This window comes from Gossypium raimondii, chromosome 8, assembly GCF_025698545.1.
Source record: "Gossypium raimondii isolate GPD5lz chromosome 8, ASM2569854v1, whole genome shotgun sequence".
NCBI classification, from domain to species: Eukaryota; Viridiplantae; Streptophyta; class Magnoliopsida; order Malvales; family Malvaceae; genus Gossypium; species Gossypium raimondii.
Window position 1 is genome coordinate 5,729,405 of NC_068572.1, and position 26,956 is coordinate 5,756,360.

Here is a 26,956-nt window from a genome sequence, read left to right on the forward strand (position 1 = left end):
GTAGAAAAAGGAAATTTATATTTTAAGATATGTGAATTTTCGTGAGACAGGGTCAGAACAGTTTTTGGAGTCCCCTGTTCTGAGTTTAGAAAATAATTACAAATTGTACAAAAATGGTTATGAGTTGAAATTTACATGCTTAGATTCCTTAATGAGTCTATTTTCTGTAGGAACAAGTGGGAATAGCATATGAAAATCCTATAACGAGAAAAGTTATTTTTAGTAACAAGAGGTCAGAATAGTCGAATGGTGAAACAGGGGAGACTTTAACTAATAAACTGTACTAATTGGCTGAACCAAAATTCTAAAATTTTATGGTGAGTAGATATATGAGTCTAGTTTCAGGAAAATTTACGGAATTAAATTTCGAGTTCTGTAGCTCAAGTTATAATTAATTTAGTAACTGCTGCGCGATTGGACAGATTTGCTGTAAATAGTGAAATAAATTTTCAAACCTAGTTTTTATGCTCCGAATTGGTAAGATAAGCTAAGTAATGCCTCGTGCTCGACTCGAAACGGTCTCGGTAAGGGTGTTACATTTTATTGGTATCGAGCAGGTTTAGTCGATTCTGAAATATGCAGTATGAATAAGAGTCTACCTATACATGCCATACTTATATATTTTGATAGTGTGACGACTCGACGATTTTAAAATGTTTTCTTTTATAGTTATGGATCCTGAACGAGCTAGTACAGATGAAGTAGAGAGTAATGCACCTATTCCCTTGAAGGGACGGTGCCATCGATGTTAATGTTAGTGAAAGACCCGCATCGATAGACAGGGGAGGAGGAGCTAGAGAAGCCTTCTTACAAGCCATGATCGATTGGTTTGCCGAGTTCGTTCGCACGAATCCGGCTATAAGACCTCCACCCCTCAAGAATCACAGGTTCCCCATGTAGCTTCCCATTGCAGTATAGTTATCGTGAGAGACCACTGTTGATAAGATTAGGAAGCAAGGGTGAAGAATTTGGGCTACCAAAGATGATGATGCGTAAAAGCGAACTCGGCTTGAGAATACAATCAGGGTTTTTGAAGAATTATCTTGTACTCCGGAAGAATGTATAAAGTGTGTTGTTTCACTTCTTCGAGATTCAGCTTACCATTGGTGGAAGACCCTCGTGTCAATAGTACCGAGTGAGAGGGTTACAGGATTTCTTTCGGAGGAGTTTCGAAAGAAGTACATCAGCCAGAGATTTATAGATCAGAAAAGGAAGGAGTTTCTTGAGCCAAAACAAGGTAAAATGTCTGTGACTGAATATGAACGCGAATTTGTCAGACTTAGTAAGTATGCTCGGGAATTTGTATCCATTGAAGCTAACATGTGCAAGAGATTTGAAGATGGGCTTAATGATGACATCTGACTATCAGTGGGTGTATTGGAAATCAGAGAGTTTGTTGTTCTGGTAGAAAGAGCTTGTAAAGTAGAAGACTTGTTAAAAGAAAAAGAGAAGAGCAAAGCTGAAGCTGGAGCGCAGGATACAAAGAAGAGGCAAATGAGTAAATCATTTCAGTCTACATCTAAGAGGCCTAGGGAGCTCTCTAGCGGATCACATTTTCCACATATATATTCTGGTCGAAGCAGAAGTAGAAGATTCGAGGGTTTTAGAGCTCAAACCACTACAGTTGCAAGTACAGGCAGTACTCGACCTCCTAGGCCTGAATGTTCTCGATGTGGGAGACGCCACCCCGGAGAGTGTAGAGCAGGTGAAAATGTTTGTTTTAGATGTGGAGCATCCGATCACTTTATTCGGGATTGTCCTGAAACAACTAAAAGAGAAGAAATAACGAGTGCGAGATCGTAATGCTCCTACCAGAGGTAGACCGCAGAGAAACCTGTGAGTGGGGGCGAGTAATAGGGTGCATCCAGAGATTCATGGTTAGATCGGATGTTAGAGCACTGCAAGATCATATGCTATTCGAGCTCGTGAAGAGGCGTCCTCTCTCGATATAATTACGGTACATTTCTCTTTATGACACTAATGTTATTGCATTAATTGATCCTGGCTCTACACATTCATATATATGCACGAAATTAGTATTTGTTAAAAATTTGTCTGTTGAACCCATCAATTTATGGTTAAAGTCTCTAACCCCGGGCCGCTTTGTGATGGTGGATAAAGTTTGTAAAATTGTCCACCGATGATAAAAGGTATTTGTTTCCAGATTGACTTGATGTTATTGCCTTTTGATGAGTTTGATGTGATATTGGGCATGGATTGGTTAACTCAAGATGACGCTGAGAGTAAACCTGAGATGTAAATATGTTGTACTGAAGTGCCAGAATGGAGAATTACTTCGGGTTAAATCTGATCAGACAGATGAATTATCTGATGTAATTTCAGTGATGTCAGCTCAGAGGTGTGTCAGAAAAGGGTATGATGTTTATTTGGCGTATGTGTTGGATACTAAAGTATCTGAGTCAAAGATACAGGCAGTGCCAGTTGTATGTGAATTTTCTGATGTGTTTCCAGAGGAATTACCGGGGTTGCCACCAGAAAGAGAAGTGGAATTTTCTATAGATCTGATTCCGGGAACTACCCCAATTTCTATAGCTCCGTATCGTATGGCTCCGACAGAGTTAAAAGAGTTAAAGGTACAGTTACAGGAACTTGTTGACAGAGGTTTTGTTCGTCCGAGTCATTCACCTTGGGGTGCTCCAGTTCTGTTTGTGAAAAAGAAAGACGGGTCTTTGAGATTGTGTATCGACTATCGACAGCTCAATAAGGTAACTATAAAGAATAAGTACCCATTGCCTCGAATTGATGACTTATTTGATCAACTGAAAGGTGCCACAGTATTTTCAAAGATTGATCTCCGATCGGGTTATTACCGCCACGGTAAAAGAGTCGATGTGCCAAAGACGACTTTCGAACCGGTATGGGCATTATGAGTTTCGGTTATGCCGTTTGGGTTGACTAATGCACTGCAGATTCATGGATTTGATGAATCGGATATTCGCACCGTATCTAGATAGGTTTGTAGTAGTTTTATTGATGACATTTTAGTTTATTCTGGATGAAACCGAGCATGCGAACATTTGAAAATAGTGTTGCAAATTCTGCGAAAAGAAGCTTTATGCTAAATTCAAGTAAATGTGAATTTTGGCTTCAAGAGGTGGGTTTTCTCGGACATATTGTATCTGCAGAAGGCATCGTGGTAGATCCAAGTAAAATCTCACTATTGTCAATTGGAGTCCACCAAAAATGTATCCGAAGTTAGAAGTTTCTTGGGATTAATGGGTATTATCGGAGATTTGTACGTGGGTTTTCTATGATAGCTTCTCCAATAACTCGTTTATTACGTAAAGATGTTAAATTTGAATGGATGATAAATGCCAAGAAAGTTTTGACCGATTGAAGAAATTGTTGACTAAGCACTTTTGTGTTGGTACAAATGTAATCGGGTAAGGAATTTATTATTTATAGTGATGCATCATTAAATGGTTTGGGTTGTGTCTTGATGCAAGAAGATAAAGTAATAGCCTATGCTTCAAGACAACTTAAGCCACATGAAAGAAACTACCCGGTACATGATCTCGAGTTAGTCGCTATTGTATTTGCATTGAAAATATGGCGGCATTATTTGTATGGTGAAAAGTGTCATATTTATACCGATCACAAAAGCTTGAAATATTTGATGACACGAAAGATTTGAATTTGAGACAACGCAGTGGCTTGAATTGATAAAGGATTATGATTTGGTTATTGATTACCATCCGGTAAGGCTAACGTGGTAGTGATGCTTTGAGCCGAAAATCTCTATTTGCTTTACGAGCTATGAATACCGGTTGTCACCGTCTAATGATGGTTCAATCATAGCTGAATTGAGAGCTAAATCGACATTTCGTCAACAAATATGTGAAGCTCGGAGGAATGATGAGAAATTACAAAGCTAAACGGGTGCATTGTGAGTCGTAATGATTCGTAATTTGATTGAACCGATGGTTGTTTATTATTTAGAGGTAGAGTATGTGTGTACCAAGAATTCGAGCTTATACGTAAGATTCTACACGAGGCCCATAGCGGTACTATGTCGTACATCCGGGAGTAATAAAATGTATAATGACTTGAAAAAGATGTATTGGTGGCGGGTATTAAACGTGATATCTCCGAGTTTGTATCAAGATGTTTAGTATGTCGAGAGTTAAAGTGAACATCAGGTACCTTTGGGGTTGCTTCAACCAATCACTATACCGGAATGGAAATGGGAAAGAGTCACTATGGATTTTGTATCTGGGTTGCCGATGTCTCCAAAGAAGAAAGATGCCATTTGGGTAATTGTCGATCGATTGACAAAGTCCGCGACTTTATCCCAAAGATGTATGGATTATTCTTTAGATAAATTGGCTGAATTGTATATATCTGAGATTGTTAGACTACATGGAGTGCCTGTCTCCATTATATCAGACAGAGATCCCCGATTTACATCTCGTTTCTGGAACAAATTACAAGAAGCTTTGGGTACTCAGTTGTATTTCAGTACTGCATTTCATCCTCAGACAGATGGCCAATCTGAGCGTGTAATTCAGGTATTGGAAGATATGCTCCGATGTTGCGTATTAGAGTTGCAAGGTAATTGGGAAATGTATCTACCTTTGATTGAATTTGCTTACAATAATGATTATCATCTAGTATTAAAATGGCTCGTATGAAGCTTTGTATGGTAGAAAATGTAGAACACCGTTATATTGGATGAGCTCGGTGAAAAGAAAATACACGGGTTGATTTGATCCGGAAATGTAAGAAAAGTAAGGTGATTCGAGATAGTTTAAAAGCGACTTCCGATCGTCGAAGTCATACCGATCTTAAACGAAGGAGATTGAATTTCGTGGGTGATAAAGTATTCTTAAAAGTGTCTCCTTGGAAGAAAGTTCTCCGGTTCGATCGAAAGGGTAAATTGAGTCCAAGATTTATCGGACCATATGAGATTATAGAAAGAATTGGACCGATTGCTTACCGATTGGCTTTACCACCGAACTCGACAAAATTCATAATGTATTTCATGTATCTATGCTACGACGGTATCGATCAGATCCTTCACATGTTATTACTCCAACTGAAGTAGAAATTCAGACGGATATGACTTATAATGAAGAACCGGTTAAAGTATTAGCACGAGAAACAAAGGAGCTTAGAAACAAAAAGGTAACTGTGAAAGTGCTATGGCAAAAGCACGGGATTGAGGAAGCAACATGGGAACCGGAAGAGACAATGAGGAAGCAATACCCGAATCTCTTTACTGGTAAGATTTTCGAGGACGAAAATCCTAAAAAGGGGGGAGAGTTGTAATGGCCCAAATTTGAGGTTATCGGAACAGTGGTTTCGGGACCACAAATCCGATGAGAAAAATTTTATTTTTCTTATATTTTTATGGTCTACAATTTCACAAAATGATTTCGTGAAAATTTCGTTCGAAAATTTCGACGTTTAGCACTCAATTTAGTCAAAAGGACTAAATTGTAAAAGTGCAAAAGTTGAGTTCTACATGTTAGAGGTGTCCAATTGTTATGAAAATTTAAATTGGAGGTCCTTATATGGTAATTATACCATTGGTAACTTGGTAGACAAAATGGACATGAGATAAGTGAAATAGAAAATTTTTAAGTTAGGGGCAATTTGGTAATCTAGTAATTAAAATGAATTAAAAGGGAAAAGATGGCAAAAATCATCATCTTCTTCATATGAACGAAATCAGCAAGGGGAAGCCATAGTTAGGGTTTTCAAGCTTCCAAGCTCCATAGTAAGTGATCCCAAACCCGCTTTTAATGTTCTTTACGTTTTGAGATCCCTGTAGCTTAATTTAGCTTATTCTAGCAATAATTTAACCTAGGGTTTATATTTGGAAAAATACCCATAGGTGAAAAGTGTTTATTTTGATGTTTTATGATAGAACATGAAGCTAGAAATTATGTTAAACAACTTTTGCTAAGCGATTTTAAGTGAAAACGAGTAAAATGACATAATCCAGAAAATACCTAATGTTCATAAGTACATGTTAGAGTGGGAATTTGATGTTGCCATAGAAGGAAAATGTTCATAATGTTATAAAACATAAGAATAAGAGATGAAGTTTAATTTCCGAGCCTTGGGGCAAAAATGTAATTATGTAAAAGTTTAGGGCAAAATTGTAATTTTGAAAAGTTAGAGTCAAGGGCTGTTTTGTTGAATGTGAGTATTAAATAAGTTAAATTTACTATTTTAGATCAAGAAGTACGAAACTCGAGGTTAGACAAAGGGAAGAATAAAGTTGAAGACTAAGTTGGTGAATTTGGCTATAATTGGTACCGAGGTAAGTTTACGGTAAATAAATGCAATATTTCCATATTTATTATCAATGCTGTTATTTTCCAGCAACTATGAATTTATTTTATGGATTTATTTGATGATGATCTAAGCATGAAATGATAGAGAATTAAAATTTAAAAGTCCGTTGATACATAAGGATGGTATTGGATACTGAATGTCATGACATTTGGGTAAAGAGATCCCATGTAAGACCATGTCCAGGACATGGCATTGGCATCCTTAATCATAAGAGGTCCTCAGAAGACCATGTGCAGGACATGGCATGGGCACCGAGACGAGAGGTCCCATGTAAGACCATGTCCAGGACATGGCGTTGGCATCGAGATGAGAGGTCCCTATAAGACCATGTCAGGACATGGCATGGGCACTAACATGAGAACATCCCATGTAAGACCATGTCCAGGACATGGCTTTGGCATGTTATTATCGAAGAGACCCGAGTATCCTTATTATTCCAATGTAGCTCAACGGGCTTGTAAATGAATCATGTTCATGAAAGTTCGGTTTAAAGCATAAATGGCAAGCTCGGTAAGTTGTAAGACTTAAGAACTTATTATACTATCAATTGATGTTCAACGATGCAGCAAGGATTGAGTAAGTTATGCACACAAGTATTCTAAGTAAACAAGTAAGAGAACTAGTATGAGATTAACTAAAGAGTAAACTAGAGATATAGACATTGAGTTTAATTATTTAAGTTAAATATTGTTATTTATTTGCTAGTAAACTTACTAAGCTTTATGCTTACTTCTTTTATTTCTCTTTCTCTTATAGTATTGCAAAGCTACTTCAAGGATCCTAAAGAAGTCGGAGATCGTCCACACTATCAACTACAACCGCTTCGGTATTTTATATCGAAACACGTTTGAGTTATGGCATGTATAGGGATTTAGTTTTTTGTATGTTTGTAATGATGATTTTGCTAATGAGTGATGTGTAAGTATTTGATGATGTATGGTCATTAAAATGGTTAAGGATGAAGGTGTTTGTTGTTATGAAAGATTAGGTGATAAATTATGCATGGAAATCATGAAAGGATAAAATTTTGCAAAGAAACAGAATTCAGGCAGCACAGTGACGTGAATTTGAAAAATCACCCAAGATAGTATAAAATGAATTAGAGGGTGAATGATATATGGAATTGAAGGTTGTTGAGTCTATTTTCATAGAAAAATAACGGTGTAGAAAAGGAAATTTATATTTTAAGATATGTGAATTTTCGTGAGACAGGGTCAGAACAGTTTTTGGAGTCCCCTGTTCTGAGTTTAGAAAATAATTACAAATTGTACAAAAATGGTTATGAGTTGAAATTTACATGCTTAGATTCCTTAATGAGTCTATTTTCTGTAGGAACAAGTGGGAATAGCATATGAAAATCCTATAACGAGAAAAGTTATTTTTAGTAACAAGAGGTCAGAATAGTCGAATGGTGAAACAGGGGAGACTTTAACTAATAAACTGTACTAATTGGCTGAACCAAAAATTCTAAAAATTTTATGGTGAGTAGATATATGAGTCTAGTTTCAGGGAAAATTTACGGAATTAAATTTCGAGTTCTGTAGCTCAAGTTATAATTAATTTAGTAACTGCTGCGCGATTGGACAGATTTGCTGTAAATAGTGAAATAAATTTTCAAACCTAGTTTTTATGCTCCGAATTGGTAAGATAAGCTAAGTAATGCCTCGTGCTCGACTCCGGAAACGGTCTCGGGTAAGGGGTGTTACACGTTATGCGTGTCCTTGTTGTGCTGCACAAACATGCTCGCAATGGTTGTACAATGGGAAGAAGTTCTCTTACATGGGGCATCATCGGTGGTTACCGGAAAATCATAGATTTAGATTTTAGAGTTCTGTATTTGATGGCACTGAAGAGTTCAGAGAAGCTCCTTCCCAGACTAGTGGCTCTGAAATCTGCTTCATGTTGGAAGATATGAATTTCATTTATGGGAAGATGAACCAACCGCCAAACACGCAGAGAAACAGAAGATCAAATGATCAAGCCGATGAAAGCTCCGACGAAGAGGACGATCCTAATGAGGCGGACTTGTGGAAAAAAAGAAGTATTTTTTTTGAGTTACCTTATTGGGAGCATCACCTTCTACGACACAATCTTAATGTTATGCACATTGAGAAAAATGTCTGCGAGAACATTGTGAGTACAATTTTGAACGTTGACGGAAAATCAAAAGACAATCTTCAGAGTCGACTTGATTTAGTCCAAATGGGAATTCGGCCTGATCTTCATCCCAAGCCACTTCCGAATGGGAAATATCGGTTGCCGGCTTCTATTTCTCAATGTCCAAGACAGAGAAAGAACTGTTTTGCATGGTGTTGAAGGATATAAAGGTTCCGGATGCGTATACGTCAAATATATCTCGATGTGTTAGTGTTAAATATCGAATGTTATATTCGCTAAAATCACATGACTATCACATCTTGATGCAAGATTTAATGCCAGTTGCTCTACGATGTTGTATGTCCAAGAAGGTGACGTCTTGTATCATTGAACTATCCAACATAATGAAAGCCATTTGTGGCAAAGTTTTGGATGTTCAAGAACTTCAGAAAGTACAGGATCGAGCCACTTTGACTTTATGCAACATGGAGAAAATCTTCCCACCTTCCTTCTTCACCATTATGGTTCACTTGATAATTCATCTCCCGTACGAAGCAATTCTTGGTGGACCCGTTTCCTATCGATGGATGTATCCCATAGAAAGGTTTTGGGGAATTATTTTTAAAATTTTTAATTATTCACCTCAATGCCTTTAGTTACAACTTTTGATAATGTTGTATATTATGTTTAGGTTCCTATCCAAATTAAAGTCTTACTGCCGCAACAAGCGATATCCAGAAGGATCGATTGCTGAAGGCTACTTGGCAGAGGAATGTATGACCTTCTGCTCGAGATATTTGGAAGATGTGGAAACAAGGTTGAACAGACCAAATAGGAATGCTGGACTCACGGACTATGACTTAGCCGATACTTATTTGTTCCAAAGTTTTGGACAACCAATCGGCAAAGTTGAAATTACGGAATTAGATAATTTATCGTGGGTACAAGCACATCGATATGTTCTGTTTCACCACGAATCATTGGAACCTTTACGGAAGTAAGTTCTACAAATTTTATAAATATTTAGCAAACTAAAAATTGTTTATCTTCTAACAAATATCTTACATTTTTTTAACATAGTGAGTACAAACAAATATTGAGATCTCGTGCGCGCTCCCGAAGAACACAACATCGAGATATCAATAAGTTGTTTTCAGAATCTTTTTATGAATGGTTAAGCCAAACGGTATGTGGTTGGAGCTTTAGCTTACAAATTATAATGCTTTCTCATAACATTTTTAATTACTTAGTTTACTTTCCATTCAATAGGTTTGGAATGGGAAGAGCGTAAATGACAAAGTTAAATGGCTCTCCCAAGGTCCAAATCGAGTGGTTAAAAGATATAGTGCGTTCCTCATCAATGGTTTCAGATTTCATACAAAATATCGTGAGAGGTTGAGGAGAACACAAAATTGTGAATAGTTGTTAATTCTGCAATTACAAGTTATGCTAGCGCTAGGGACAATAATCCCGTCGAGGGAAATGTGGAATATTTCGGACAGCTTACTGACATAATTGAGTTGGATTACTACGGCAAATGGAAAGTTGTCTTATTTCGAGCTAATTGGGCCGATGTTAATACAGCTCGTGGAATCAAGCAAGATCAATTTGGTTTTACAATGGTGAACTTTGACCGATTGATTCATACAGGACAACAACTGATAGATGAGCCGTATGTATTCTCAAGTCAAGTCAAACAAGTTTTTTACTCAAAAGATCCATCTGATGAGGGTTGGTACGTTGTACTCCGTAATATCCCTAGAGACTTGTTTGACATGGGCAGTGGAAGTAGAGATAACATCGACGACAGATCAGAAACTTTGCCATTTCCAGAACAAGACTTAAACGATAATATCCCTAGTACTAGTGCACAATTTCAATGGGTTCGTCAGGATACGGATGAAGATATTTACGAATAATGATGTAGTAAGGTTTTACGATTGTTTAATTGTATGTAACTTACATTAGTATTAAATCTTGGTCTTATTATATAACTCAACTATTTTATATGTCTGTTATTGTTGTAATTAGTTATTAAGTTTAATTACATTTTATGTGTATTGCGATAAAATGCCTAGAAGAAAAATTATAAGGAAAGCATTGTTCAAAATAATCCAAACTCGATGAAACAAATAGTCTTGAACAATGACAAGAATTGGATCTTCGAATGTTCCGATTACACACGACGATCCTACGGAAGTTCAAAGTAACTTACATTAATTCCATGCGTGTTGACTTATAATTGATTTATTTTTCAAATTCTTATATTATAATATACCATTTGTAGCTGAAAATGGTGGGACGCGAAGAGGTCGAGGTCGTACGATGCTTAGAGAGTTATACGAGTTAGATCCAATGAGCGTGTCAAGGTATGCAAAAACAGCTTTTGGTCACTGTTGGATCGAAGCTCGACTTTTAGCAGGATACATGGGCATTTTAGCACGAAATCCGAATATGTTGCCTATCAACTACGAGTCATGGCGTCAAATACCCGATAGCAACAAAAACCAAGCCCTCGATAATATTAAGGTAACAAAATGTTAATGTCATCTATAATGCTTGGGAAATAGTTTCATTTATATTTACTTTATTAACTTGTGTTTTTTGTAGGCGAGGTTTGCTTTAGAGGTCTCCGATACTTATGTAAAGAAGGCATTGGGAAAAAGATGGAGAGACAATAAAAGTACTTTGAAGAAAAATTATTATAAGACAAAAACCACCCTCGATGAGAAATTGCAAAATGTTCCGACGGGTATGTTGAGGTACCAATGGGAAGATGCGGTTAGATTTTGGCATTCTCGTAAAGGCGAGGTACGATACTTCCAAACTATTGTAATTATTTTGGTTTATAGTATTTACTATTTACGTACTAAAAATTTTATAACGTAGGATCGTGAACGAGTTGGAAAAAGCAACGTGACAACAAAATTCACTCACACAAGTAAGGTCGAGAAGTTTTGCATGTGTAGCTTAAGCGAAGGTATTTTTAATTTTTTAATATTCTCAAATATGTATAACTTTCTATTAAATAATATTTTTACTACTATATTGTAGGAACGGTCGTCCGGTCAAAAAGTTGGACGCCTACAACTTTTTGAAATTACACATAAGAAGAAATATGGATCTGCTTTGACTCCTGAAGCTGGTGAAATTATGGTACGTTTACTTAATACGATTTCACTTGATTTAGTTATTTATAGTGTTTATTTTCTAATGGTTTAATTCATTGCATGTAATGCGACTATTGTTATATTGCATTTGTTTTTTTACTATATATTATGCTCCTAACTATGTGATTTATTTATTAGGAAAACTAAAGGAAAAAGAAGGCACGGCGATTGCTTCTAGTGATAGTTCGGTTCATCTTGAAGACATTGATAACCGGATTATTACTGAAGTTTTGGGTCCTGAAAAGTATGGTCGGGTTCGATTTCAAGGATCTTTTATCAGCCCAACCCAATATTTTGGATCCAGCTCGCACCAATACATGGCTTCGGGGAGTCAATCTCAAGCTGAAGTTCAGAGGTTAAAAGACCAGATGGCTCAGATGCAAGCGACCACATTTGAGGTTCAAAGGAAATATGAAGAACTTCAGCAACAACTTAAAGCAGAGGCGACAGCGAGGGAAGCAGAGGCTACAGCAAGACAAGCAGAGGCCGCAGCGAGAGAAACAACGAGAGAAGCAGCAATAGAAGCAGAGGTTCAAAAGAAATATGAAGAACTACAGCTACGACTTCAAAAAGATGCGGCATCGAGAGAAGCAGAGCAGAGCAAAAAGTATGACGAACTTCAACAGCAGCTTCAGATTATGATGACGATGTTTAAGCAGTCGCAACTTCCGCCATCATAGTGTATGTTGCATAAATACTTTTAACGCTTTTGTAAATAAAAGTATGAATTCACTTTTATTTATCAATTAATATTATTTTAGTCATTTAATTTGAAATATTATATAAATTTATTGTTTTTGGTTAGTTTAGATTTGGTTGCTTTTGATTTTTTTTTGCAGGATGGCTGAAAAAAATAAAAAATTCTATTTTAAAAAAATCCCAAAATTAGTGGCGTTTTTTAAAAAAGCGCCGCTAAAAGTCATATCAAAACAGTGGCGTTTGTGAAATAAGCGCCGCTAAAGAACACTACTTTTAGCGGCGTTTTTGAACAAGCGCCGCTAAAGAACATGATCTTTAGCGGCGTTTGTTTCTATGCGTCGCTAAAGAACATGATCTTTAGGGGCGTTTTTTTTAAGCGCCGCTAAAGAACATGATTTTTAGGGGCGTTTTTTTTCAAAGCGCTGCTAAAGAACATGATCTTTAGTGGCGTTTTTTTCTAAGCGCCGCTAAAGAACATGATCTTTAGCGGCGTTTTTTTATGTAAGCGCCACAAAAGTTAGCGACGTTGTCATTAGCGGCATTTTTTGTGGCGCTTCTAGAAGCGCCGAAAATGGAGTTAGTGGCGTTAAAAAGCGCCGCTAAAGACCTAAAAAAACGCCGCTAAAAACCTGTTCTGTTGTAGTGTGTACTTTATACTTTTCAAATTCTAAAGCTTCAGTCCTCATCAAACGGTAACTACCAAATTTATTAAGTTCAAGTTTTTCTATTTCCAATCTGATTGGTAGCCATATTATCATGTGTAATGCCTTGTCAGTTTGTTATTTTCATATTTATGTCTAATGATCTAATTGGAAGATATGGACTAATTTGCAACTACGCATATGGTACATGATTAGTAATTAAATTTAACCAAATAATTAAATACTATTGTTTGGTCCAGGACTAAAATTTTAAAATTTGAAAAACTCAAGACTAAAATTGATCAAACCGAAAAGTAAGAACTAAGATTGATCAAATTAAAATATATGGATTAAATTTACAATTTTTCTAAAGTACATGAATTAATATTAGAATTTAACATAAAAATAATGTAGCAGTTTGTTTAAGGTTTAAACTTAGGATGATGTATCAATTAAAGATTTAAAATCAATGCAGTTCTATCTCAAAATTGTGTAACAAGCATTGTATTAATCGTTAGCACTTTGCGTTTGTTTTAAGGATTTATCAAACCAACTAGATATTGGGTTGTACACGTTACGTTATATAAAAAAATGTTTCAATTCTTGTCATAATTGTACCATACTTTAAAAAGTATTTCAATTTCAAATCTAAAATATGTCTTGATTTATTTTCGTACATTTTTTATACAAATATAGGATTTCTTTAAATCAATTCAAATTGATACATTATTTGTATATCCACTAAATTAAAAAGGGTTTTCTCCGTTGAGTAGAAAACAGGGAAGGAGATATAATAATTTAGAGAAATAATGATTCAGTAAAATCACAAAATTTAAACATAATGGATTAGTTTCAACAACCCAATTAAAGCTCTTATATATATATATATATATGCTCATGATCCACTATAGTATAAATATAAAAAATTATTATTCTATTAATTATTTATTTATCATTATAAATTGAATATTATAAAAGTAACAAGTTATTATAATACTAACATAACAAATACAAATGGGCGATGGGGAAAATAAGAACCCGGAAATGAAAAAAACGATATTCAAAAATTGAAGATTTTAAATCAACATAATTTTATTTTCCTGCTGTATTGGTGATAAATGACAAAATTCCATATAAAAATATAACTATATAAAAATAACGAATAATTATTTTATACTCCACAAGTGGATCTAATATGATGTTAAATATATATATTTTAATTATTTAATTATTTAATTATTATATCTTGAAAATAAATGACATCAATCCAAACGAAATTTTGGTATTCCACCCACAATGTATAGAATAATAATCCAAAAATAATATCTTAATATAAATGTATCCCCTAGAAGCCAGAGGTGATGAAACACAGTTACAGCTTCAATAGGGGAGTATTTGACCCTAACGTCGTAATTCCCTCCAAAGAGAGGGCAAAAGTTGAGTTTGGTTTGGAAATTTTACTCTACTCTAGGTTGGCATACATAAGTGCCGAGGTATAAAACTTTCAACCATAAAATTTATGCCGTCTTAGCTCAGTCGGTAGAGCGCATGGCTTTTAACCATGTGGTCGTGGGTTCGATTCCCACAGACGGCGGAACGGTGGTTGGTTAGTGTTCCTTCTTTTCTTCTTTGTTTATGTTATGATAAAACCCAATACCATCAAATAAAACAAATTTGATAAATGGTTGATTTATTTCTTTAAAAAAATAGGGTTAAAGTTACTACAAGTTTATGTACCATATTAGAGGTGCTCATGGGCTGGGCGGCCCGGCCCGGCCCGACGGTCAGCTCGAAATATGGGAGGGTTTGGGTAAAAATATAGGCCCGAAATATGGGCTTGGACAAAAAAATGAGGCCCGATTAAAAAACGGGCCGGGCCTCGAGCACCACTTTTTTGGCCCGGGCTCGGCCCGAATACAATAAATTTTTCTATTTTTTTAATTTTAAAATACTTTTTTAAAATTTTTTAATTTTAAAATATTTTTAAAATACTTTTAAATTTTTTTAATTTTTAAATATTTTTAAAATAAAATTTTTTTATTTTTGATTTAATTTTTAAAATAAATTTTTGGTATTTATTTAAAAAACGGGCAGGGCCGGGCCCGGGCTTATGAATTTTTTCTCGGGCCGAGCCTGGGCAAAACTCTAGGCCCATATTTTGGGCCGAGCCGGGCCCGAGCCTAGGACCCGGGCCAAAAAATTTTAGGACCCGACCCAAACCTGGCCCGGCCCGGCCCATGAGCACCTCTATACCATATCAAAAAGTTCAATTTAGTCCTTCTATTATTTTAGAAGTCTTTGTATGTTTGAAAAGTTGACATTTCAATCTTTATATGTTATATGAAATCACGTGGCTTAATTATGGCTAATGTGGACAAAACACAACAAAAATGTACAAAAAGAACAAAAAAAAATTCAAAAACAATTTGAGGTAATAGCAAAATCAGTTTCTTACCTTTGCTCATTCTTCAAAATTGTTATTTAACTTTAATTTAATTTAATGCCATGTCAACCATGCCATTCCATTAATAACAAAGGATTAAAATGTCAACTTTTCAAACATACAAGGATTAAAATGTTCTTTTCAATAATAGAGGATTAAAATGAACTTTATGATATAGCACAAGGACTTGTTGCGAACTTTAACAAAAAATAGATTACCTTCTACTTCTATACCTTAAGTTTCATATGTAAAATATCGTGTTTCCTAAATTTTTTAATTTAAAAGATGGAAAATGTTAGAAAAATATACTTAAAATAATATAATTTATTTTTGCAAAATACTAATGTAACACCCCAAACCCGGTCTAAATATTATGACCGAATCTAGCGATGTCACATTGTAACACCCCTTACCCGTATTCGACGCTGGAATAGGGTACGAGGTATTACTAGAAGACATACATTTGCATACGTATTAAACCGGGATACAAAGTTTCATCCTAATTAAAACTTTTAAATTATTAACGTGTTTTTATAATTCTTTACAACATATCCTCGGAATATTATATTCATAACAAATAGGGCCTACGAGACCCGATATTTACTCATGTAATTCAAAGCTTCATTTCCATTTCATTCAATTCAAAATTTCTCATGTTCACAATTCAAATCAATTTCTCAATCCAATATATATATTTCAATCATCTAATAATATAATTCAAGTTACACGAACTTACCTGGCTAAATTGCAGAAATATCAAAATTCAGGGACACTTTGGTAATTTTCCCTTTTTCTCGAATTGCCACCCAAATCTTGATCTAAATTAATATTTCATTCAATTTACTAATTTGAATGATAAAACAATTCATTTCATGCAATTTGGTCATTTTTACAAAATTACCCTTAAAATTTTACTTTTATTCAATTTAGTCCCTGAACCTAAAACATGTAAATTAGCTATTTTAAAATAAACTTATATTAGCTGAATATTCACATATATTGTTTTCCTCCTCCTCCACTCCATTTCACATCCTTGATATATATATTACCACTATTTACTTGTTTACTCATAACAAACTGTTCACTTGAGTCAGTCACTAAATTAATTATATATTAAGCTACAGAACTTAGAATTGAGATCCGTAAATTTTCTCTAAAACTAGACTCACATATATTCTTACCATAAAATTTTCAGAATTTTTGGTTTATCTACTAAGTACAGTTTATTCTTTAAAGTCATCCCTATTCTGCTGTCTGACAGTTTTGACCATTCTTCACTAAAAATTAATTATCTCCTTGTACAGGATTCGGATGATGTTCTCATTTGTTCCTTTTGAAAGTAGACTTATTAAGGATTCTAAGCATATAAATTATAACTCATAATCATTTTTTTTCAGTTTTTATTTATTTGCCAAAGTCAGAACAGGGGAACCCGAATTCATTCTGACCTTGTCTCAAAAAAAGTATTATATCTCATAATTTACAATTCCATTGATTACACCGTTTATTCTATGAGAAACTAGACTCAATAATATTTAATTCCATAATTTTTTATCCTCTAATTCAATTTCCATGATTTATGGTGATTTTTCAAATTTAACCTACGGTTGCTGTCCAAAACTGTTTTAGTGGAAAATGTTGATTACTAAATTTATAACACCCTTATTCCCTTTCTCTATAGTATTTCCCATCACTTTATCTTATTTTTCTTCACTAGCATATCAAGAACATAGAACCTTATATAATAAAACCCTACATTAACATCAATTTCATACTTTTTCAATAATATCAAACTCAAAAATATATTGAAATCTTGATGTTCTTACCTTGCTCTATTGATTTCAATCTTTAACTTGATTTTCTCTCTCCTCCAGCCTCTATTTCTTGAATCTAACTTGATATTCTAGCTCCCCATAGTCTCCTTATCAATTTTCTCTCTTGGAAGCTATGAAAATTCTTTTGATTTCTAGGTGAAAATTGTGAATTTTTGGTGAAAGGACCAAATTATAAAGAAAGCAAAACTTTCTTTCTTCTCTTCTCTTCTAACGTTGGTTGCATGGAAAGATGATGATTTTTTTATCATCTTTCTTCCCTTTTATATTAATCATTTAATAATAAAATAATTCTAAAAATCTTAATAAAATATTAATTAAATAATATTTATCAAATTTATTAATTAAAAATATCACAAACATCATCATTACCTTCTAGAATTCTCTCTCTATTTGACCATTTTGCCCTTTATAATATTTTGAAATGTCATCCTTGAGTCATCACTTAATTTGATAAAATTGCAATTTGGTCCCTCAAAATTCTTCACCTTTTCAATTCGGTCCTAGTTCATCCATTTTCCTTAGTTTCTAGATTAATCCACCCTTAAAATATTTACACTATTGGTCCTTCAATTTTTTTATATTTACACTTTAACTCCTTAAATTTTGAGTATTTACTCTTGGGCAACAAAACTTTTCTCACTTTTGCAATTTAATCCTTCCTTAAATTAATATGTCATAATATACTTCCCAATATTGACATAACTCAATATTGCCCTTTTATCACTTTATTTCCTTATTTTACTATATAAAGGATATTATCTTACTTTCTTATTGTAGTAATTTTCGGATATTACAACTAATATTTTAATAATTATTTAATTAAGTTGATTTATAACAACAATTTAAAAATGTTTAATATGGAATAGATATTTATAAAATATATTTATTAAGCAAATATATTTATAAAAGTTAAATAAGACTTTAACTGAAATAGTAAAGTAGGTTTAAATTTTATTATGTTGTTTATTCTTTTTATTTTTTTATCGTTAAAATAATATAATTTACTTAAAAAATAGTGATATTTTAGTCAAAATTTTAATTTGAGCTCGAGCTTAGTAGCATTTAAACTTGGCTTGACTTGATTATACCAGAAGCTCACAATGTGAAAATTTGGGAGAAAGGAAGAGAGAACGAACAAAAGAATGCACGTTCACAGTGAGAAACTACATTTTGTGATTTATATACCTTACCTATACATGCATACATACAAAGATTAGAAACTTTCAAGTTATAGGTACTGCTTTTCTAGCTGTTATATGTTCTAGGAACAGTTGTTCTTTTACCTTCTATGAACTGTACAACATTCCTTTTCCTATTTCAGACCGTCTTGTGCCGGAACTTTAGCTTTGATTCAGTTCTGAGTTCCAGGAACATGGTTCGGGTCTTCCATTCATTGAGCCTCCTGAACAGCAGGGCCCGTTTGTGGTGCAAGTAAAGATGGTAAGTCTCTAAGACGGTAACCACTGCCCCGGAAAGAGGCAAGTGAAAGACCCATAATAGCCATTGCTATGACAGAGCATGCCGCTGGAACTGCTTGACTGCAACCTCCTAGGAACTGGATTGCCAGAAGCCCTGCCATTGTCGAGCTTTGCATTCCACCGCATAACGATACTGTTCGGCAAACTTCTTCTCTTTGCCTGCGCATAACAATGTGGTATCCCCATATCGGTAACCGGTTATGTGTTGGACGTGGTTAAAGCAATTTTCGGGGAACTTCTAAATACATAGGATGTAATATAGGAGGTTTGAATTACCAGAAAGCAGGAATCTTCAAGATCCAATATCCGATAGCGAATGCCACAGCGTGAAACGCCAAAACCGGAAGAACCAATTGGAGGCCATCTTTTGATAGAATTTGACTCTGATTCAGTGCAAGAGGACTACCGATGCACAAGGATGTGCAGATCATAGCAACAAAAGGCATCACAGGTCGGAGGATAGTAACTATCGGTTTTGCATACGTATTAAGCACAAGTCCAAGAGCGACCGGAACAAGAACCACCTAACACGAACAACCGAGCTAAAATTTTACATTTTTGCACCATAAAACAAGAATGCTAACGCCAGAATGCACATCGCTTTAATCTACACATTACCTGTAAAATTGACTTCGACATCATTACTGCATCAACTGGAACAACGGATCCAATGAGGAGGCCAGTTAAAAGGGGTGTGAGGAGCACCGATGCAATGGTGGTAAAGCTAGTGAGAAGAATACTCACTGCAACATCTCCTTTGCTTAAAAAGCTAGCATAGCTAGACAACTGAGCCCCTGCAACACACGATGTGAATATAAAACCGGCATAAAACATTGGAGACATGCCGAACGCCTTTGCAATTAGAACCCCGAGACCCGGTTTGAGCATATACTGTACGATAAGTCCAACAGATAGTGGTAATGGTCTGTAATGAAACAAAAACATAAAAAACTTGAGAAAAACGTCTCAAATGAAGTGATAGCAGCAAAATTAGAAACTATATATAATACACATATATATATACATACAGTTATACCTTTTGACTGCAAGTGCAAAATCATCCAAGGAAAGCTTAATTCCAATTGACAACATAATCCCACCAAGAGCAGGAGCATATACCCTGCATAATAGTTTTATTTATTAATTCCAGAATCTTTGTCCATTGTCTAATAAACTATTGAGCATTTCTGGTTCCAAAGCGAAAGCCAACTTTGAAAGAAAAAAATAATGAGAACTTGACAAAAATATAATAAGAAAAACCTGTCAAAAAGTGGGGCAAAAATAGTAATGAATAACCAAGATATATATATATAAACTATCTCGAAGACTTGAATTAGACAACTATTCTCATGTTGGGACTCTAAATTTTTTTTGGGTCTTTTTTAATTATTGAACTTAGTAATTGTTTCACATTTAACTTATATTTAAGAAGAACTAACTTAGATCAGAGTGATATCAGTTTGATTCAATTAGGGTTTAAATTTTTGAACTGTTCATAATTCGATTCTCGACTTTTTGTATTAATTTTTATTTTAAAATTTTAGACTTATTTTAACAAAATGAGCTTTGCTTTATTTTATGGTTTTGAAGATTATTTGACAAAATTTCAAAATCCTTTTTATAAATACTTTTAAAAAATTATTTTTCAACAAATTTTAAATTATTTTCACTATAAAATTTTTATTTTTATATCATAAAATTAAAAATTAATTATATATTAAATAAAAAATAAACTTCATTCCATTTTTAAATTTACATTCTATTAACAGTCCAAACACTTGGGTTCGAGTCGGTTTTAATTTTGAATTTTTCTTGCTCAACATTAAGTTTGAAAAAAAATTAAAACTCATTGTGAGAACAATTACCTACCATGACTAACTTGAAAAATATTCATCTCATTACGAAACAACGGTCAAATTTAGGCCACATTGACCCAAATAATAGAGATAAAATATCATTTAGTTCTAAACTAATATTTTAACTTTTTCAATTTAATCCCTAAATTTGAATTGCATTAAAGGTGTGATGGGTGGTACAAAATTTATATAGAATTTTAAAAGTCTACAAAATACAAAAAAATATTAAGAAATTATAAAATTTTCAAGTCTTAGAGTGTCTGCAGAATCCAAATTTAGGGACTAAATTATAAAATCTACCAAATTAAGGGACTAGACAAAAAAATCAAGGATTAAAGTGTAAAATATTGCCAAGTTGATGTGCTAAATGCTGCTTTATCCCAAAATAATATGCATTCATGTATTGAAACTGTAGTTCTTCAAAAGTACTTATATAAAAATAAGAGAGATTTCCACACACACACACACACAACGAAAACCCAGAAAGTTTAAAGAAAACAATCATTACTAAACTGATTAAAAAGCCAAAAAGAAAAACAAAAACAATAAGAAGTTTACCAAGTGAAAGTGGAGGGTTGAACAAGAGAAGCAACAGCAGTAGCAGCGACGACGAAAGGAAGCATCGCTGACAAAGCCTGAGACAAATCACCTTTCGTTGCCCCACCATCTGTCTTATTCCCAATCGAGACCCTTTGCGACCCAATTCCTCGTACGTACGGCGTCGTCGAACAGGCGAATACCAACAACCTTCGTCCATTACCTTTTCTGCCGACGTCGACACCACCCTTCCTCCTACACCGAATCGAACCAATTCTCGAATAACAACACGGCGTCACTTGTTTCGAACAGATTGAGAGCTGCTTCCCGGTGGGGACTGCAAGAGAAAGAAAGGGAGTGATCGACATCATTGTGGTGGATCGATGTTTTCTTCACTAATTAACGCCGGCGCCGGAGATAGGTGGTGGCCTGCCGGGGAGGTTCTAGTAATGGAAGGGTGGCGAAAACGAAATCAAAGGAGGTGATGGATTTGGTTTTTGTATGTAATATAATATGTAGTTTAGGAATTTTAGAGTGTCCTGATAGTGTAGTTTAAATTGGACGGTCATGATGAAGTCAAAGTCATTTTGTGATATTTGCAATGGAGTCCTTCAACCGTTACACATTTCTACTATCTTCCCAATTTTTTTTCTTTTGTCTCATAAATAAGCAATATTATTTTTTCTTGAATGAAATTTATTGGGTATAATAATTAAGAAATTATTTTCTAAAATGGATATTTTATTAATTTGCACTCTAATTTCCCTTTAATTACACATTATTAAAATTATTCGCTTTAATTAAATTATTTTGATTTCCACCATTTACTTCCTTTAATTTTCTAAAAGTTTATTAACTTTCTTGACATGACATATCGTGGATTGCCACATGAAAGATATGTCAACATTTAATTAATTTTAAAAAATATTTTTATACTTTTTAAATGATTTTGAATTTTTAAAAACAATTTCTTAAATTTTGTAAATTTTTAAAATTACAAAAATTAAATGCTGATATGTCATCCATGTGGCATTCCATGTATGTCACGTCATCAAAGTGGAAAAATGTTATTTTATCCATTTTAGAGTGATTAGACAAGAAGATGCAAATTTAAGGGCTAAAAAATAAAAATAAATGAATGGTTAAAATGATTTTTTTTAAGTTGGAGGGTTAAGAAAATCATTATGCCAATAATATTACTTAACCATCATAGTTTTAAAGTTTGAGATTAATAAAAAAATACATATATATATATTTAAAATAATAAAATGGGAAGATTAATAAAACATAAAACATGGTTTATCGTAAAAAAGATTTATGGCTGGTAGCAAGATAAATTCATATTTTTAATATATTTATTTTTGGCTAATTATCGGATAAAATGCTATTAAATTTGGGTTTTTCTTATCAGGAATGAAGTTGGTTTGCTGAATTTAAACTCTTTCAAAAAAAGGGGGCTAAATTGGAACAAAAAGTAAAGTGGAGGGCTTGATTGAAAGATTAAAGATTTAAAGTTAGCTGGATAAAAATTAAAGGGTTGAAGATTTAAAAAAAGTGGCTGGATAAAGATTGAAGGGTTTTTGATATTGTTAAAATTTTGTAATTAGTTGAATTTAATTTCTAGTTTAAATTTGATTTTTAAGTTTTTGATTTATTTAGTGGTAATATTTAGAAAAAAATCTAGCTAAATTTTAACACTAGAAATGTGTATAAATACTTAGTGGCTACAGCCAATTAAACACACACTTTGGCTTTTGACATTTAATAAATTCTTTATTTTTTTCCTTCATGCGTCAGACTTTATTTTGCCACGTGGTTGGAAATTAATTAAGGCTCGATTTGTAGGTGATATCGGGATCAATTACGAGAGGAAGAGTTGACTGTTGGAGGGATCCTCGATTGCTATAACCAGCTTATCGCTTGAAAGTGAAAATCTATTTTAAGGAGTAATTCAAGATTGGAGTATACTGAGACTAATGCTGAGCTTAAAAATATTTTATTTACCAATTTACTTTATTTGCTTAAATTTATTTTTGAAATTTTGATTTTGTTTTTATTTTATTTTATTACACTTCGTATTTCCTTATTTTATTATCTTTATTAATTTAAACCCCCCATTTTATTTTTTTCAGCATTGCTACGTAAAGGTCGTGGGCACGACTGTGATCGCGACAACGAATCTGGTCACAAGAAAAGATGAAATTAGATAACCCGTCCCTGTGGATTTGACTCTATTACTCTATATTTCAATTTACTGTTATATTTATCGTAGGAATTTATATTTGGTGGTTTTGATGCCCATCAATAACCAATATATATTTAGTTTGGTCCATATTAAAGCTTTATAAAAATATAAAATGTTTTTGACATGGCACACAAGATGAACGTATGAATTGTCATTAGAGTAAAGGATCTAAATGAATTAAACACAAAAAGGTAAAGGGGAAAAGAAATATATGCTTGATCTCAAGTGTAACAGCCCGATTCTGGGCCTAGTCGGAACAGTGGTTTCGGGACCACAAATCTGATGAGGGAAAAATATGATTATTATTATATTTTTATGGTCTACAATTTTACAGAAAAAATTCGTAAAAATTTCATTCGAAAATTTCGATGTTTGGGCACTCAATTTAGTCAAAAGGACTAAATTGTAAAAAGTGCCAAAGTTGAGTTCTACATGTTAGAAGTGTCTAATTGTTATGAGATTATAAGTTGGGGGTCCTTATGTGGTAATTAGACCATTAGTCAATTGATGGACAAAAATAGACATAAGAAATGGGTGAAATAGATTTTTTTAGTGGGGGCATTTTAGTTATTTGGTAATAAAAAGAATAAAATGGGAAAAAGATGACAAAAATCATCATCTTCTCCATAAGTTGCTGTCAAATTTGAAGAGTCACCATAGCTAGGGTTTCTTCACTTTCTCAAGCTCATAGTAAGTGCATCCTAGCCCCGTTTTTAATGTTCTTCGCATTTTTGGAATCCTCGTAGCTCGGTTTAGCTTATTTTATCAATAATTCATGTTAGGGTTCATATTTGGAAAAATACCCATAGGTGAAATGTGTTTATTTTGCTGTTTTATGGTGGAATATGAAGCTAGAAATTATGTTAAACAACTTTTGCTAAGTGATTTTAAGCAAAAACGAGTAAATCGACATAATCGGTAAAAAAATATTTATTGTTCATAAGTGTATGTTAGAGTGAGAATTTGATGTTGCCATAGAAGGGATAAGTGTTCAGAATGTTGTAAAACATAAGATAAGGTGTGAAATATAATTTTCGAGCTTGGGGACAAAAATGTAATTATGCAAAAGTTTAGGGGCAAAATCGTAATTTTATAAAAGTTGAGTCGAAGCTTGTTTTAATAAATGTGAATATTAAACAAGCTCAATTTGCTGTTATAGATCAAGAAAGACGAGAAATCAACCTTAATCGGGGAAAAGAGAAGATTGAGGATTAAATTGCAAAATCTTTACATTTTGTATCGAGGTAAGTTGTATGTAATTAATATATTGTTATAATTATTTTCGTTATATTTTGTGACAATATACGTGAAAGGGTTGATATTATAATGTGTTTTGAATGAATTGTAAATATATTTGGAAAGTAAGAATCTTTGTGGAAATGTCATAATGGTAAAGATTTGAATGAGGTATCGATGAACACGTGTGTAGTACTGTGTGAAGGCTACTACGTGCATCGATAAGTAATGGTCACATGAGTAGTACTAAGTGAAGGCTACTATGTGTACCAAGAAGCTTTGAGCACGTGTGTAGTACTGTGTGAATGTTACTACGTGTCTCGATAAACTACGGTTACATGTGTAGTACTAAGTGAAGGCTACTATGTGTACCAAGAAGCTTTGATCACGTGTGTAGTACTGTGTGAATGTTACTACGTGTCTCGATAAACTACGGTTACATGTGTAGTACTAAGTGAAGGCTACTATGTGTACCAAGAAGCTTTGATCACGTGTGTAGTACTGTGTGAAGGCTACTACGTGAGCCGTAAAAATTGATCACGTGTGTAGTACTATGTGAAGGCTACTACGTGAACTGTAAAACTGATCACGTGTGCAGTACTATGTGAAGGCTACTACGTGTATCGAATGATAAAAATAATATGAGTAGTACTATGTGAAAAGCTCCGAATATTATTTTATATATACCGTCATGATGATGAAATATGAGCATATGATCGGAATGTAATAAGTTGTGAAAAGTGATTGACGTGATGAAATTTGCGTTGTGTTATAAAATAAATGGTTATAGTGCTATGCGAATAAGGAATGTTGGAATAGAACAGATTTGGACATTGACAGTGATGTTAGTTTGAAAAATCACCAAAAACTATAGAAATTGAGTTAGAGTTTTAATAATATATGAAATTGAAGCTGAATGAGTCTATTTTCATATGGAAGAAACAAAGTAAGCAAAGGAGTTTTATATTTGGAGATATTTAAACTTTATTGAGACAGGGTTGAATTGATTTCAAAATCCCCTGTTTCAACTTTGAAAAATCACAAAAATTGTAAAAAATAATTAGGGCTTGAAATTTATATTATTGAATTCCTTAATGAGTCTATTTTTAAGAGAAAGAAACAAGAATATTGTTTGAATTTTGTACAAAGAGTTAAATAAATTTTAGTGAAGAGAGGTCAGAAGTGTTAAACAGTGAAACAGGGGAACATTTAGAGAATAAACTGTACTAATTGGCTAAACAAAAAATTCTGAAACTTTTATGGTAAAAAGGTATATGAGTCTAGTTTCATGGAAAATTTACGGATCTTAATTTGGATGTCCGTAGCTCCGGATAAAAATAATTTACCGACTGTGACGCAGAAAAACAGTTTGCTGGAAGTTGACTAAATGATAGATTTGTGTGTGATAGATATTATATAATATATGATATTATCTTAGAAATTTATTTATCGATTACATACATACTTACTAAGCTGTAAGCTTACTCCTCTTTATTTTTCCTTTGTTTTATAGTGATTTTAATCAACTCGGGAATTGGACGGAGTCATATCATCATCATCCTCACTATCATCATCAACTTTTGGGTATTTTGCAATCAATACTTTTGAAAAATGGCATGTATAGATGACTTAATGTAATGTAGTATAAACTTATATATATGTATAAAATATAGTTTGGTTTAAAATGTTGGTATCTATAATTGATGAATTATTTCCTTAAATCTTTTGTTCATATAGTTTAGGATGTTATGAATGAATTAATCATGTCAGAACATATGATTGTGTTTGGTTGAAATATCGATGTTACTTGAGATTATGTTTTGAAAATTTGCAGGAGGAATTGAATATTTATGACAAGAAACTATGTCAAAATTTTTGAAAAAATTTTTTTAGATCATTTGATAACACTTCTCGCCTTATTTCAACGTTGATTACGGGTAAGAGGTGTTACATCAAGGGCATACGGAAATAAATAATCCTATTATATGATTCTTGAGGAAACTTGTCGAACATAATAAGTGGAGGGTGAGAATTTGGTGGACACGTGTTATAAAATGATTGAATTCAAGTTTGGAATGTTGTTTGAAAGGTTTGAGTCTATCAAGGCTCTGCATGTCCATGCATGTCAACTAACATCATATCAATCCACCACGTGTTCTTATGTCGTGTTTCCTTATATTTTAGAATTATCTATTTCGATGTGTTTGGGGTTAATTCTAAAAATAGTCACTTATATTTGGTAAAATTTATATTTTGATTATTAAAATTTAATTTATTACAATTTGATAATTAATATTATCAATTTATAATATTTTGGTCATTGAAACTTAAGCCTGTTTATGGGTAAGGTTTGGGCCTGACCCGACCCATTTTGGGACAAAATGAGGCCTAGAAA

The 26,956-nt window shown here is 33.5% G+C and overlaps 1 protein-coding gene, 2 long non-coding RNA genes and 1 other non-coding gene across 4 annotated transcripts; 3 read left to right on the top strand and 1 right to left on the bottom strand.

Moving 5' to 3' along the window:
* Nucleotides 1-5,154: 5,154 nt before the first annotated feature.
* LOC128042944 (uncharacterized) lies at nt 5,155-7,147 on the top strand. The gene is made up of 3 exons (XR_008198562.1): nt 5,155-5,242; nt 6,203-6,289; nt 7,081-7,147. It is a non-coding gene; the product is annotated as an uncharacterized LOC128042944 (long non-coding RNA).
* Nucleotides 7,148-14,452: 7,305 nt separating this feature from the next.
* TRNAK-UUU (transfer RNA lysine (anticodon UUU)) lies at nt 14,453-14,525 on the top strand. Its single transcript has one exon. It is a non-coding gene; the product is annotated as a tRNA-Lys (tRNA).
* Nucleotides 14,526-18,365: 3,840 nt separating this feature from the next.
* LOC105790508 (probable sodium/metabolite cotransporter BASS3, chloroplastic) lies at nt 18,366-21,584 on the bottom strand. The gene is made up of 5 exons (XM_012618145.2): nt 21,102-21,584; nt 19,724-19,807; nt 19,306-19,612; nt 18,964-19,211; nt 18,366-18,846 (listed from the first exon to the last, which is right to left on the bottom strand). The coding sequence occupies exons 1-5, from the start codon at nt 21,449-21,451 to the stop codon at nt 18,600-18,602; spliced, it is 1,236 nt and encodes a 411-aa protein (XP_012473599.1). The 5' UTR covers nt 21,452-21,584; the 3' UTR covers nt 18,366-18,599.
* Nucleotides 21,585-23,944: 2,360 nt separating this feature from the next.
* LOC128043131 (uncharacterized) lies at nt 23,945-26,282 on the top strand. Its single transcript, XR_008198913.1, has 3 exons — nt 23,945-24,015; nt 24,485-24,569; nt 26,075-26,282. It is a non-coding gene; the product is annotated as an uncharacterized LOC128043131 (long non-coding RNA).
* Nucleotides 26,283-26,956: the final 674 nt, after the last annotated feature.

What these genes read in the sequence shown, in the direction of transcription:
- LOC105790508 (XM_012618145.2), bottom strand. Translation starts at nt 21,451, where the DNA reads ATGATGTCGATCACTCCCTTTCTTTCTCTTGCAGTCCCCACCGGGAAG. An exon ending in TTTGCACTTGCAGTCAAAAG is followed by an intron (nt 19,613 to 19,723) that starts GTATAACTGTAT and finishes GTTTCATTACAG; the next exon opens with ACCATTACCACTATCTGTTG. An exon ending in TTGAAGATTCCTGCTTTCTG is followed by an intron (nt 18,847 to 18,963) that starts GTAATTCAAACC and finishes TGTTATGCGCAG; the next exon opens with GCAAAGAGAAGAAGTTTGCC.